Source organism: Macrotis lagotis, chromosome 1, assembly GCF_037893015.1.
Source record: "Macrotis lagotis isolate mMagLag1 chromosome 1, bilby.v1.9.chrom.fasta, whole genome shotgun sequence".
NCBI lineage: Eukaryota > Metazoa > Chordata > Mammalia > Peramelemorphia > Peramelidae > Macrotis > Macrotis lagotis.
In genome coordinates this window covers 40,157,994-40,172,994 of record NC_133658.1, presented here as the reverse complement: position 1 = coordinate 40,172,994, position 15,001 = coordinate 40,157,994, and the positions used below count along the sequence as shown (strand labels likewise).

Here is a 15,001-nt window from a genome sequence, read left to right as displayed (position 1 = left end):
GCCACCAGCAGGTCTCAGATTGAAAACCTGTGTATTAGAAAAAGATCTGAAAAACTGAACTCCATCATACAATAAATGAGAAGTAAAATTCCTTTTAGAACTCATGGTTACCACTCTGGGATAAAATTCACTTAGAATTCCAAGTCTGATAGGAAGGGGGTGGGGGTGTAAATGCTGTATAAAGAAACAAAGCTAAAGACAAGATCCCATTGTTTCAAAGGCTTCAATCAGAGGCATGTGGAGATCACCAAGCAGAGATATTGGTGAAATGAAAAGGATGAAAGAGGGAAAGCAAACCCAGGCAGGATGCAGTGGATCAAGTTAATGAGGAAACAGCAAAGAATGAAGCAGTGCTTTTGAAAGGAATGAAACAAAATGCAAAAGACTCTCAGAAACACAGATGGGAATAGAGTGACCCAAAAGAACTATGAAAAGCTGTCTTAACCAGCCTATCACTGACCATACCACTGATTCAGCGCTGCTGCTACAGTCAAATATGCAGATGGCTAAAGGTCTACTAGCCACGGAGTAGCTGGGCTCTCAAAGCTTAAGAGAGCAAGGCTTCAGCTCAGGATAGATCTATGAACTATCTCTCTGGCTTCCCATAACTTTCCTGCTCCAGCTAAACTACTTTTCTTACTCCCAGCAACAGAACATTCTATGTAAATATAAAAAATATACCAGTCCTCAAGAAGCTTATCGTTTGCTTGGGGACAGAGGACATATAAACTTAAACATGACAAATATATACTGATCAGTTTTGACAATCAATGACCAGTCCACAGTGAGCTGGAAGGATCTAGAAAAGTTCAGAGCAGATAGTCCTGAAGCAGGAATAGGATTTATAAGGAGGAGAGATCTGTAAATTGGGATCAGGAGATAATAAAAGCACCAAGGGAGAAAAGTGGAAGTCAGAGAGGACATGACAGTCAAAGTCATGCCCAAGGGTAGCAGATAAACCAAAGAGTGTGAGAAAGGAGGCAGGAGGGGTACCCAGTTTAAGAGGCTGAAGAGACAGACTGAAGCCAGATTATGGCATCTTAAATCTGAGCTTTCGGACACAACGGACGGTTCTGAGCAGAAGAATGACCTGGTCAAAACAGCATTTTAAACAAGGCAGATCTGGTAGCAGCCTGCAGGACTGAAATAGGAAGGGATTTGATGCAGGAAAACCAATCGGGAGGCAATTATGGTAATCTGGACATGCAGAAATCAGTGGGAATAAGGACTTCTACAGTTAGGGTTTGAAAAGCATCTTACATCCATTTGCTTCACTGTAGATCCTCTTACCAACCCTGGGAGGAGAAGCACTATGAGTAGGGTTCCTGTTTTTCAGATGAGGAAATAGATTTGAAGGTTTTGCAATTTTTCCATGTTCTCACAATTAGTGTCAGAGGAGGAATCAAACCCAAGTCTCACCTGACTCCAAATCCAGAGCTCTCACCATTATTTTACCCACTTTTCCTACTAGGATGGAAGCAGTGAAATATTATAAAGGAAGAATCAGTAAGTCTTTATGACTGACAACAGAGGGAAGTAAGGGAACAGAAAGAAGTCAAAATGCCTCCAGACTTCAAGACCTGCAGGTAACAGGGCTTAAGAGCAGTAGAAACAGGGAAGTCAAAAAGAGGAACTAAGGGCTAATTTGAGAAGTCCTATTTTAGGTGAACTTTGCTGACAAACCATGTTGAGGTACAAACAAAGTTGTTCAGAAGAAAATGTTCGATAGGGCATTGAAAACAAGGTGTCAGACCTAAGGGATTTTGTCCAGTTAGGAGATGTCAGGGATAGAAATCACCCAACAAAAAATGAGGATGGCCAAAGCAGGCCTTATAATGAGAAGGCCAGGACACAGCCAGCCACATGGAGATGCTTGCACTACAGAGTACATCTGAGTGGCAGAGACTGGAGAGGAAGAGAACCAGGATCCCCAGGGAGATGACAGAGGAAGACTTCTACTTCCACTGAGCCCCCTCATCTCAGCCTCAGGGAAGAGGACTGAGCAGCCCTTCCATCTCCTGCTGCTAGCCTGGTTTCCCAACCTTCCTTCTGACCTCAGGTCTCCCTTCTCCTGCTGTGTCCTTAGGGAAGAGGAGGAACCAGCAGTTGGGAGTGGGCCTTCTACCTCCTGCTGGGCAGATCCAATTTCCATCTTCTCTTCAGTTCTTTTCTCACTAATCTCCAGCCCTTCAGAGGGAAGAGGGGTGAAGCAGAGATAACCATCTTTGCCCTCCATCTCAGGCTCCTCATGTCTCCAGCCTCCTTTGGGAAGTAGAATGGTACCTTCCATACAACTTTCTCACATCAAATCATAACTTTGCTCTTATCACCCACACTTGCCACCTCCATTTTCAAGAATCCGGAAATCCCCATATCTGGCCATAATCTTTTGACTTTTCACCTCTCCCTCTGCCTTCCTTTACAAAACCATGCTTGACCTCTAAACCCATGAACCCTCAAAGCCCTCCCAAATCAAGTTTCCTGCATCAGCCCCTCTCTTCTTCTCTCATCTTGACTCCTTTGTGAACTAATTCAACTCTACACAGTTCTTTTGAATCCCTAATCAGTCTATTTTGCCGAATAGACCCCCTCAAGACTCAGTCTTTGATCACTCCTACCATCCCACTGACTTTTTCCTACAAAGGCACTGCTGAACAAAGGTGCCAAAAAAAAATCACAATCATTTTGACTAAGTCCACTGTTACATATCCTCACTGCTGTTCAGCAATTCCACTAAGTCTCCCTCATCAACTCATTGTCCCACTCTCCACAGTGGCTCTTCCAAACCTCTTCAAACCTCCCGGGTTCCCTTCTGCCCAACTCTCTCAGCAGGAAACCCTGTCTCATAGTTAACAAAAAAGATTGAAGTCCTTTGCTTGAAATTTCCTCTGTTCTCCTCTTCCCCAGCTCCTATCACTCAGGTGCCTTCTGTCATTGTTCCCCTTCACCTCTGTCTAATGATGAGATGATCTTACCACTTACCAACACTAACCCTATGCCATCTCCTCCAAAAAACTGCCACCTTCACTCTCACCTATTTTCCATCTCTTCATCTCTATTGGTTTATTTCCATCTGCTTCCCTCACCTTTAAAAGCCCCTCAATGAATCCTTACATTCTTGATCATTAATGTCTGCTAGCTCTTCTTCCTTTTGGACAAACACTTCAAGCTTTACTTTCCTCTCACTCTCTTCCTAGGCCCTGCCAATCCAGCTGCCAGTAACCTTTTTTGTATCCTCCTTCTCCTTGACTTCTCTGTGGCCTATGACCAGTCCATCACTCTCCTCTTGGATATTTTCCTTTCTTTCCATTTACAGGATTCCCCTCTCTCTCCTGGTTTTCTTCCTACCTGACTGACTTCTCCTTAAGTCTCCTTTGCTGGACCCTCCTCCAGATCACATTCTCTAATCACAGGTGTTCCTCAAGGTTCTGCCCTGGATCTTCTTCTCTTTTCCTTCACTTCACTTGGAAATTTCATAAGCTCCCATGGATTTTAATGAACATCTCTACGCTAACGATTCTCAAATCTGCCCATCCTACCCAGCCTCTTTGCTGATTTCCAATTTCATTTCCACCTGCTTCTCAAACTAGATGAGCAACAGACATCATAAACACAACATGTTCAAAATTTTATTAATTACCTTTTCTCCTAAACCACCCCCATATCACCTTCCCTTTAACTGTAAAGGGCAATGCCATCCTCCCAGATCCTCAGACTCAGAACACAGAAGCCATTCTGGATTCCTTACCCTCTCATCCTCCATATATCCAAATTGTTGCTGATGCCTCTCCATTCACCTTTGTAATAGCTCTAGAATACAACCTCTCCTCTCCTTTCCTCTGACACCACCATCCCAAGTCTGGATTACGACCAGTTGCTGGTGGGTGCTTTTGAAAGGAATGAAACAAAATGCAAAAGACTCTCAGAAACACAGATGGGAATAGAGTGACCCAAAAGAACTATGAAAAGCTGTCTTAACCAGCCTATCACTGACCATACCACTGATTCAGCGCTGCTGCTACAGTCAAATATGCAGATGGCTAAAGGTCTACTAGCCACGGAGTAGCTGGGCTCTCAAAGCTTAAGAGAGCAAGGCTTCAGCTCAGGATAGATCTATGAACTATCTCTCTGGCTTCCCATAACTTTCCTGCTCCAGCTAAACTACTTTTCTTACTCCCAGCAACAGAACATTCTATGTAAATATAAAAAATATACCAGTCCTCAAGAAGCTTATCGTTTGCTTGGGGACAGAGGACATATAAACTTAAACATGACAAATATATACTGATCAGTTTTGACAATCAATGACCAGTCCACAGTGAGCTGGAAGGATCTAGAAAAGTTCAGAGCAGATAGTCCTGAAGCAGGAATAGGAATTTATAAGGAGGAGAGATCTGTAAATTGGGATCAGGAGATAATAAAAGCACCAAGGGAGAAAAGTGGAAGTCAGAGAGGACATGACAGTCAAAGTCATGCCCAAGGGTAGCAGATAAACCAAAGAGTGTGAGAAAGGAGGCAGGAGGGGTACCCAGTTTAAGAGGCTGAAGAGACAGACTGAAGCCAGATTATGGCATCTTAAATCTGAGCTTTCGGACACAACGGACGGTTCTGAGCAGAAGAATGACCTGGTCAAAACAGCATTTTAAACAAGGCAGATCTGGTAGCAGCCTGCAGGACTGAAATAGGAAGGGATTTGATGCAGGAAAACCAATGGGAGGCAATTATGGTAATCTGGACATGCAGAAATCAGTGGGAATAAGGACTTCTACAGTTAGGGTTTGAAAAGCATCTTACATCCATTTGCTTCACTGTAGATCCTCTTACCAACCCTGGGAGGAGAAGCACTATGAGTAGGGTTCCTGTTTTTCAGATGAGGAAATAGATTTGAAGGTTTTGCAATTTTTCCATGTTCTCACAATTAGCAACCAGCAATAAAAACCCCTATAGGATGCTTTGGGAACAGGAAGTTAGAAAAGTTGTGAGGTCAACTTCCCTGCATCAGTCAGGCAAGGAAAGAAATTCAAATTGGAAGCAAGAGGTGGTGGTAGGACTTACTCTGAGGACCCACTGACCAGTTCCTATGTTGGGAGTATGTGACTAATCTCAACAAAGTCTGTCCCAGGAAAGGTCAAAGTAAAACAAATGGAAGAATAAACAAGAAAAGAGGGGAACGGAGAGCAAAGGAAGAAAAAAGTGCCCAGGCAGTCCTGCATTCTGCAAACCATCTGGCATTTCACCACAGAGGGAGAACTCCTAGGATGCAGCTTCTTTAAGTGGAGAGTAGTCTCTTTCATGGTCCATCAAGGGCTGCCCTTGTCCCCCCCCATCAAGCAAATCACTTCCACTTACTTCTCCCCACATTCACTCACCTCCAGTGCCGGCCACACGAATGTCATTGCTGTTGCCTTCATAAGTAAACAAAGCCCTGAAAGAAAGCACAGACTATTCAATCAAGTGTTCCAGTACTCCCCTCATCCTGTAGTACAACAGAAGCCCACATGAATCAGAGGCCTCACAAATGATATCAGCTCAATTTGTATAAACACTTTATAGTTTAAAAAAATCCTATCCTGAGATCAGACTATAATTATCCCCATTTCAGAGACATGGAAACTAAAGATGAGAGGTGGCCAATGCCTTTTAACAACTAATCAGTGGCAGAGGAGATCCTGAATCCAAGGTATAGGAAATCACTTCAAATTCAGTGTTCTTTTCATTATACCCATCTGCCTCTCTAATACCAGAATACTAGGATTCTTCAAAAAAAAAAAACCTTTAAATAATATACTATAATTTTCAACAGAGGTCATTAAGATTCTACAGACAGCTTCCTTGGTTACGCAAAAGAATTCACAAGCAAGAAAATAAAAAAAATCAGAAAGATCATTGTTGTTTATATTAACAAGCAAGAATCACTAAGCAACTAAGGTTACAAATGAAGCTAAAAGACAAAGGGAGAGATCCCTTCATGCACCCAATTCCAAAGCAAACTAAGCAAAGCTGAGAAGATCAGGGAGGAGAAAGATACAAAATTAGCCACAGGGCCGTTGCATCTAACTCCCTTTGTGTGGACTCCTGGGTATTTGTGACTAATATAACTGCCTAGACTGAGATGACTCTCTGAGTCTTGATGCGAGGGTAGTCATTTAGATATTTTAGACTTCTCATTCCCTGGTCCCGGCATCCCTGGTGCTAAACATATTGTGTTAACTTCATTCTTGCTGGCCTGGGACAAATTACTGTCTCCAGATATTTCTTTAGTTTCTTCACACAAAAGTAGAGCCTTAGGGGCGGCTAGGTGGCGTAGTGGATAAAGCACCAGCCCTGGTGTCAGGAGTACCTGGGTTCAAATCCGGCCTCAGACACTTAATAATTACCTAGCTGTGTGGCCTTGGGCAAGCCACTTAACCCCATTTGCCTTGCAAAAAAAAAAAAGTAGCGCCTTATTTTTTTGTTTTTCTTTTTTAAAAAACATCTGTATTTCCTTCCAGGGAATGCTACGCAAACAACTAATAACCACAATGTCCATGAAAACATATGGGCTAATAAATGAATTCAGAGCTACTTAGGGGAAGTCAGTTATGACTTGTCAGATAGTCACTTTACAGAGAGCAAACTAACAAACTACTGCAATTTCCTTTCCTTTCCAGAAAGCTGAGTGAAAACTCCCACGACAAACCTGGCAATCACATCCATCATTTTAAATTTTACATTTTACATTCAATCAGAAGGGGTTTTTTTTTTGTTTTGGTTTTTTTTAGGGTTTTTTTGCAAGGCAAATGGGGTTAAGTGGCTTGCCCAAGGCCACACAGCTAGGTAATTATTAAGTGTCTGAGGCCGGATTTGAACTCAGGTACTCCTGACTCCAGGGGTGGTGCTCTATCCACTGCGCCACCTAGCCGCCCCCAATCAGAAGTTTTTAACCTTCATTGGTATCACAGATTCTTTTGGCAGACTGATAAAATGTACTAATCTCTTCTCAGAAGAATCTTTTTAATGTACAAAAAAATGTACATAAAATTACAAAGCAAATCAGTTATACTGAAATAGCTGTCAAAATATTTTTAAAACTAATTCACAAACACCACCCCCCCCCCCCCGTGAAATCTACACATGGAATTCATGGCCACCAGCAGGTCTCAGATTGAAAACCTGTGTATTAGAAAAAGATCTGAAAAACTGAACTCCATCATACAATAAATGAGAAGTAAAATTCCTTTTAGAACTCATGGTTACCACTCTGGGATAAAATTCACTTAGAATTCCAAGTCTGATAGGAAGGGGGTGGGGGTGTAAATGCTGTATAAAGAAACAAAGCTAAAGACAAGATCCCATTGTTTCAAAGGCTTCAATCAGAGGCATGTGAAGATCACCAAGCAGAGATATTGGTGAAATGAAAAGGATGAAAGAGGGAAAGCAAACCCAGGCAGGATGCAGTGGATCAAGTTAATGAGGAAACAGCAAAGAATGAAGCAGTGCTTTTGAAAGGAATGAAACAAAATGCAAAAGACTCTCAGAAACACAGATGGGAATAGAGTGACCCAAAAGAACTATGAAAAGCTGTCTTAACCAGCCTATCACTGACCATACCACTGATTCAGCGCTGCTGCTACAGTCAAATATGCAGATGGCTAAAGGTCTACTAGCCACGGAGTAGCTGGGCTCTCAAAGCTTAAGAGAGCAAGGCTTCAGCTCAGGATAGATCTATGAACTATCTCTCTGGCTTCCCATAACTTTCCTGCTCCAGCTAAACTACTTTTCTTACTCCCAGCAACAGAACATTCTATGTAAATATAAAAAATATACCAGTCCTCAAGAAGCTTATCGTTTGCTTGGGGACAGAGGACATATAAACTTAAACATGACAAATATATACTGATCAGTTTTGACAATCAATGACCAGTCCACAGTGAGCTGGAAGGATCTAGAAAAGTTCAGAGCAGATAGTCCTGAAGCAGGAATAGGAATTATAAGGAGGAGAGATCTGTAAATTGGGATCAGGAGATAATAAAAGCACCAAGGGAGAAAAGTGGAAGTCAGAGAGGACATGACAGTCAAAGTCATGCCCAAGGGTAGCAGATAAACCAAAGAGTGTGAGAAAGGAGGCAGGAGGGGTACCCAGTTTAAGAGGCTGAAGAGACAGACTGAAGCCAGATTATGGCATCTTAAATCTGAGCTTTCGGACACAACGGACGGTTCTGAGCAGAAGAATGACCTGGTCAAAACAGCATTTTAAACAAGGCAGATCTGGTAGCAGCCTGCAGGACTGAAATAGGAAGGGATTTGATGCAGGAAAACCAATTGGGAGGCAATTATGGTAATCTGGACATGCAGAAATCAGTGGGAATAAGGACTTCTACAGTTAGGGTTTGAAAAGCATCTTACATCCATTTGCTTCACTGTAGATCCTCTTACCAACCCTGGGAGGAGAAGCACTATGAGTAGGGTTCCTGTTTTTCAGATGAGGAAATAGATTTGAAGGTTTTGCAATTTTTCCATGTTCTCACAATTAGTGTCAGAGGAGGAATCAAACCCAAGTCTCACCTGACTCCAAATCCAGAGCTCTCACCATTATTTTACCCACTTTTCCTACTAGGATGGAAGCAGTGAAATATTATAAAGGAAGAATCAGTAAGTCTTTATGACTGACAACAGAGGGAAGTAAGGGAACAGAAAGAAGTCAAAATGCCTCCAGACTTCAAGACCTGCAGGTAACAGGGCTTAAGAGCAGTAGAAACAGGGAAGTCAAAAAGAGGAACTAAGGGCTAATTTGAGAAGTCCTATTTTAGGTGAACTTTGCTGACAAACCATGTTGAGGTACAAACAAAGTTGTTCAGAAGAAAATGTTCGATAGGGCATTGAAAACAAGGTGTCAGACCTAAGGGATTTTGTCCAGTTAGGAGATGTCAGGGATAGAAATCACCCAACAAAAAAGAGGATGGCCAAAGCAGGCCTTATAATGAGAAGGCCAGGACACAGCCAGCCACATGGAGATGCTTGCACTACAGAGTACATCTGAGTGGCAGAGACTGGAGAGGAAGAGAACCAGGATCCCCAGGGAGATGACAGAGGAAGACTTCTACTTCCACTGAGCCCCCTCATCTCAGCCTCAGGGAAGAGGACTGAGCAGCCCTTCCATCTCCTGCTGCTAGCCTGGTTTCCCAACCTTCCTTCTGACCTCAGGTCTCCCTTCTCCTGCTGTGTCCTTAGGGAAGAGGAGGAACCAGCAGTTGGGAGTGGGCCTTCTACCTCCTGCTGGGCAGATCCAATTTCCATCTTCTCTTCAGTTCTTTTCTCACTAATCTCCAGCCCTTCAGAGGGAAGAGGGGTGAAGCAGAGATAACCATCTTTGCCCTCCATCTCAGGCTCCTCATGTCTCCAGCCTCCTTTGGGAAGTAGAATGGTACCTTCCATACAACTTTCTCACATCAAATCATAACTTTGCTCTTATCACCCACACTTGCCACCTCCATTTTCAAGAATCCGGAAATCCCCATATCTGGCCATAATCTTTTGACTTTTCACCTCTCCCTCTGCCTTCCTTTACAAAACCACGCTTGACCTCTAAACCCATGAACCCTCAAAGCCCTCCCAAATCAAGTTTCCTGCATCAGCCCCTCTCTTCTTCTCTCATCTTGACTCCTTTGTGAACTAATTCAACTCTACACAGTTCTTTTGAATCCCTAATCAGTCTATTTTGCCGAATAGACCCCCTCAAGACTCAGTCTTTGATCACTCCTACCATCCCACTGACTTTTTCCTACAAAGGCACTGCTGAACAAAGGTGCCAAAAAAAAATCACAATCATTTTGACTAAGTCCACTGTTACATATCCTCACTGCTGTTCAGCAATTCCACTAAGTCTCCCTCATCAACTCATTGTCCCACTCTCCACAGTGGCTCTTCCAAACCTCTTCAAACCTCCCGGGTTCCCTTCTGCCCAACTCTCTCAGCAGGAAACCCTGTCTCATAGTTAACAAAAAAGATTGAAGTCCTTTGCTTGAAATTTCCTCTGTTCTCCTCTTCCCCAGCTCCTATCACTCAGGTGCCTTCTGTCATTGTTCCCCTTCACCTCTGTCTAATGATGAGATGATCTTACCACTTACCAACACTAACCCTATGCCATCTCCTCCAAAAAACTGCCACCTTCACTCTCACCTATTTTCCATCTCTTCATCTCTATTGGTTTATTTCCGTCTGCTTCCCTCACCTTTAAAAGCCCCTCAATGAATCCTTACATTCTTGATCATTAATGTCTGCTAGCTCTTCTTCCTTTTGGACAAACACTTCAAGCTTTACTTTCCTCTCACTCTCTTCCTAGGCCCTGCCAATCCAGCTGCCAGTAACCTTTTTTGTATCCTCCTTCTCCTTGACTTCTCTGTGGCCTATGACCAGTCCATCACTCTCCTCTTGGATATTTTCCTTTCTTTCCATTTACAGGATTCCCCTCTCTCTCCTGGTTTTCTTCCTACCTGACTGACTTCTCCTTAAGTCTCCTTTGCTGGACCCTCCTCCAGATCACATTCTCTAATCACAGGTGTTCCTCAAGGTTCTGCCCTGGATCTTCTTCTCTTTTCCTTCACTTCACTTGGAAATTTCATAAGCTCCCATGGATTTTAATGAACATCTCTACGCTAACGATTCTCAAATCTGCCCATCCTACCCAGCCTCTTTGCTGATTTCCAATTTCATTTCCACCTGCTTCTCAAACTAGATGAGCAACAGACATCATAAACACAACATGTTCAAAATTTTATTAATTACCTTTTCTCCTAAACCACCCCCATATCACCTTCCCTTTAACTGTAAAGGGCAATGCCATCCTCCCAGATCCTCAGACTCAGAACACAGAAGCCATTCTGGATTCCTTACCCTCTCATCCTCCATATATCCAAATTGTTGCTGATGCCTCTCCATTCACCTTTGTAATAGCTCTAGAATACAACCTCTCCTCTCCTTTCCTCTGACACCACCATCCCAAGTCTGGATTACGACCAGTTGCTGGTGGGTATACCTGCCTCAAGTTTCCCCCAACTCCAATCCATTCTCTATTCAACCACTCAAGTGATTTCCCTAAAGCACAGATCTGACCGTATTACCTTTTTTACTCAACAAACTCTTGTGGCTCTTTACTGCCTCTAGGATCAAACAGTGTTCAAACTTTCATAACCTTGACTCCCTCCAACTTCTCACACCTTAACCTCAGCACCACACTGCTCCAAGTTCTCCCTCCTGGTTTCCCTCTAACTTTAGTGCCTTCCCAGCTTCTCCTGGAGTGCTTGTTGTCTCTTCCACCAGGCTGTGAGGTCGGGGTCTGTCTATTGCCTCCCTTTATATTCCCAGTCCTTGGCACAGTCCCTAGACTGAATGAATGTTGACTGATGGAAGAGGGGAGAGAAATGGGGGTTTGGACAAAGTTCCAAAGCACAACAGCTTTCAAGACTGAATGTGCAAGCAACAGATGCAGTGATCCTCCTACCTCAGTGTGGAGGTGGGGGGAGTTTGTGTAAGGGTGTGGAGACACAAGAGGAAATACTAGGTATCAGAAAAAGCTGGCATGTGGAGCAGTGATGTGCAAGAAATCTGGAAAAGGAAGCCAGGGCATAGCCATAAACTGTTTTAAATGCTGGTTCATATTTTATCCTAGAGACCACAGAGAGTCACTGAATGTTAGCTAGGAAGAAGGGAGGAGGAGGGAGGGGAAGGAGAGAGTGCAATTGAGGAGGCTACTGGACCACAACGGAGTAAAAGGTAAAGAGCATGATGTGTGTGGGGGGGGGGGGGGAGTAGAAAGAGAAAGTCATACTCCAAGTCTTGGTAAATGACTAGAATTTGGAGTGGAGAGTCAGGGAGGACTGTGAGGTTTCAAAGATAGTGGCGTCCTCAACAGGAATGAGAAGCTAAGAAAAAGGTGCAGGTCTAGGGTTAAAGGAAATGATTTTTGTTGGATATACTGAGTTTCAGGTTCTTAAGAGATGTACAGGTAGGTGGTCAGCCATGTCTGAGAGACTGGACTGGAGCTCAGAAAAAAGATGAAGGCTAGATGTGCAGATTCAGGATATGAAAAGTGATGAAATCCCTTCTGTATCAATAGCAGAGAAGTGAGAGAGAATAAAAGACAAAGTAAGATCCCTAAAGTAGATTGCAAAATTTCCTTCCTCAATTGTTGTTGTTCAGGTGCATCTGACTCCCTGTGTCAGATGCAGCCCCATAGAGGGGGGTTTTCTTAGCAAAGCTATTCGAATAGTTTGCCTTTCCTTCTCCAGCCTTCTTGGAGGACAGATTTGAACTCACAAAGAGATGTCTTCCTGACCTCAGGTCTCTCATTCTATCCACTGTCCCACCTAGCTGTCAAACACTAGCTGAGTGACCCTGAGCAAGTCACTTTACTTGTTTGCCTCAGGGTTGGGAAGCAAATGGTGAAACCACTTGGCCAAGAAAAGTCCAAAGAGGGTCACAGTGAGTTAGACATGACTGAAACAACAGAAGCCTTCCAGACTGAGAAACATTTAAGTTTAAACTATGTCTTCCCAAATTAAGATTTTTTCATGCCCTGCCATGCCAAACCCCTCTGACACCACTACCACCCCAAGTATAGATTACTGCAACAGCTGCTGGTGGGTATACCTGCCTTAACCCCCCCCATGCCATCTCCAAACCATGGTTTCAATCCAGATACCTAGAGAAAGTTAAATTGGAAGGAGGTGAGGGAAGAATGGGAGGCTCATTTTCTGCTTTTTAACTACCACTCTCAGTAACTATATTAGCTTTCCGGGGGTCTATATTCTCTTAGGCTCCAACCTAAAGTAGTCTGACATCAAGGTGGAGAAAAATTGTTCTTTTCCCTGGAAGGACTCTGGGTTCAAAAAGTATCCTTTGAGCTGAGCAATCTGACATCATATTCTGACAAGCCCTGAAGAAATTCAGATTCATTAAGAAACCATCAACCACAAGACGTTGATGAGCGGGAAATAATAACTAAAGACACTGGTGTCCTAGCAACACAACTACATCCTTAGTGATTCAACTCTGGGCAGAGCAGGACGACCTTTTAAGAACTCAGTCTGAATAGTTACCTGTGCTGTAATTTGTGAAATTATTTTCCAAATAAAAAGACTATTTATGTCCCTTCCAAGACCTTCTGCCTCGACTTGGGTCCCATCAAGTCAAGTTAACAAGCATTTCTTTATTAAACATCTACTATGGGTCAGGCACTGTACTATGCCTGGGTTACAAAAAAAGGGAAAAAACCCTCAGCCTGTCCGAATATGACAAGCAGTTTGGTGGTATTACACCCGGCTCTAAGCAGCCCTGAGTTCTAATCCTGCTTCAGAAACTTCCTAGTTGTTTCCTCATCTCAATATCTTATCCATGAGTTCTGCTTACAATCTGGTGGCTCCTGTCAGATCAGGCAGTCCCTGGCATTTCTGTCTGGAAGAGAGCACTACATCCTGCAGAGAAATGCTTTGTCTCTTCTGTGGAATTAAATTGGGAAACCAAAGATTTATGGATATCTCTATTTTGCATTTTGCTGTGAGGATCAAATAAAAACCTCCATGTATTTCTCTTTGTAAACCTTCCAGTGTCTGCACACAAGTCTTACAAATACTCTCAGTTCCATTTAGGTGTTATACTTGGGGTCTTCCCTTCAAGCCCGGTTCATCTCATGATCGTCTACAATCCTTAACTCACCATAATCATCTGCACCTCAAAATGGAGGTCTCAGTTCAGATGTCTCCTGGGAGACTTCTCTGACCCCTCCCCTCCACCATACCCCATTAAAGTGTGAGCTCCCTGAGGCCAGGGACTATCCAAAAGGCTTAGGAGAGTGCCAGGTCTATGGAAGGAGCTTAATAAAAGTTTACTGATTGCTGATACAGCCAGGATAGCGTGGAGGCAGAATCACAGAAAGTCAGAACTGGAAAGCCATCAGATAGAGGCAACTGGGAGGGCCTGTGAGGCTAAAGGACTTTAAGATCAGAGAACTGGTGAGGTAGCAGGTAGGAGCTGAACCCAGATTTTCCGGCTGAGCCCAGCGTTCTTCTAAACAGTTACTAAGGCCCTATTCGTATCCCCCAAGGCAGTCAACCTTAATATTCTCTGAGGGGCTTCTTTTTTTTAGGTTTTTCTTTTCAAGGCAATGGGGTTCAGTGGCTTGCCCAAGGCCACACTGCTAGGTACTTATTAAGTGTCAGAGGTCAGATCTGAACCCAGGCCCTCCTGACTCCAGGCCCGGGGCTCTATGCACTGGGCACCTGGCTGCCCTTCTGCCCAGCTTCTTACCAACAACAGGAAATACTCCAGACAGGCCAATGGAAACAATGTGGGCAAAGAGGCAGGGGCGGAAAGCGTCGCACGGCCGCAGTGACAGCGGCAGAGAGGAGGCGGCCGCGGCTGCCCTGGGCGGAGCGGCAGGGCCGGCCCAAGTGTGCCACAGCGCGGGCCTCCTTGGCCTTTCCCGGCGCCCGGGCCCCACAGGCCGCCGGCCGAGGCCGCGCACCCTGGGCCGGGTCCCGGCTGGGGGGCACCGGGGTCGCGGCCTCGGCTGCCCCCTCGGTTCGTCTGCAGGGCGCGGCGGCTCCTGCCCGGGCCGGGGTCTGGGGGTCTGCGGGGCCGGAGGAGGCAAGTCCCGGGGCGGGAGCCCCGGCTCCTTCCTGCCCGCAGGTGGGCGCAGGTGCGGGGCCCTCGAGGGCTGGAGGGTGGGGGCAGGGAAGAGGCCCAGGAGGAGGGGCCGAGCTGCCAGGCGCCCCCTCCCCTCCCCCAGGCCCGCGCCCAGGAAGGGGCCGCACCCCGCGGGCACCCGCCCCGGCCCCCCGGCGCCCCCTCACCAGTCAGTGGGTGACTTCTCGGTGACCACTTGCCGGTAGGCCTCCTGCAGCGCCGGCCCGTTCCGACTCAGGTTCACGGCCATGTCTCCCCGGTGCCCGCCACACAGACGCCCCTGGGCTCCCGGATCCTCGCTCAGCGCCGCCGCCGCCGCCGCCGCCACTTCCGGGCCCGG

The 15,001-nt window shown here is 45.1% G+C and overlaps 1 protein-coding gene across 1 annotated transcript in view; it reads right to left on the bottom strand.

Annotated features, from left to right (window-relative positions):
• DBNL (drebrin like) overlaps nt 1-15,001 on the bottom strand; it is a 32,658-nt gene extending 17,657 nt beyond the window's left edge. Inside the window, exons 1-2 of the mRNA XM_074198505.1 lie at nt 14,829-15,001; nt 5,370-5,425 (exon numbers count right to left, since the gene is read on the bottom strand). Coding sequence (XP_074054606.1) covers nt 5,370-5,425; nt 14,829-14,911 — 139 coding nt within the window. The 5' untranslated portion in view covers nt 14,912-15,001. The remainder of the gene's footprint in view (nt 1-5,369; nt 5,426-14,828) is intronic.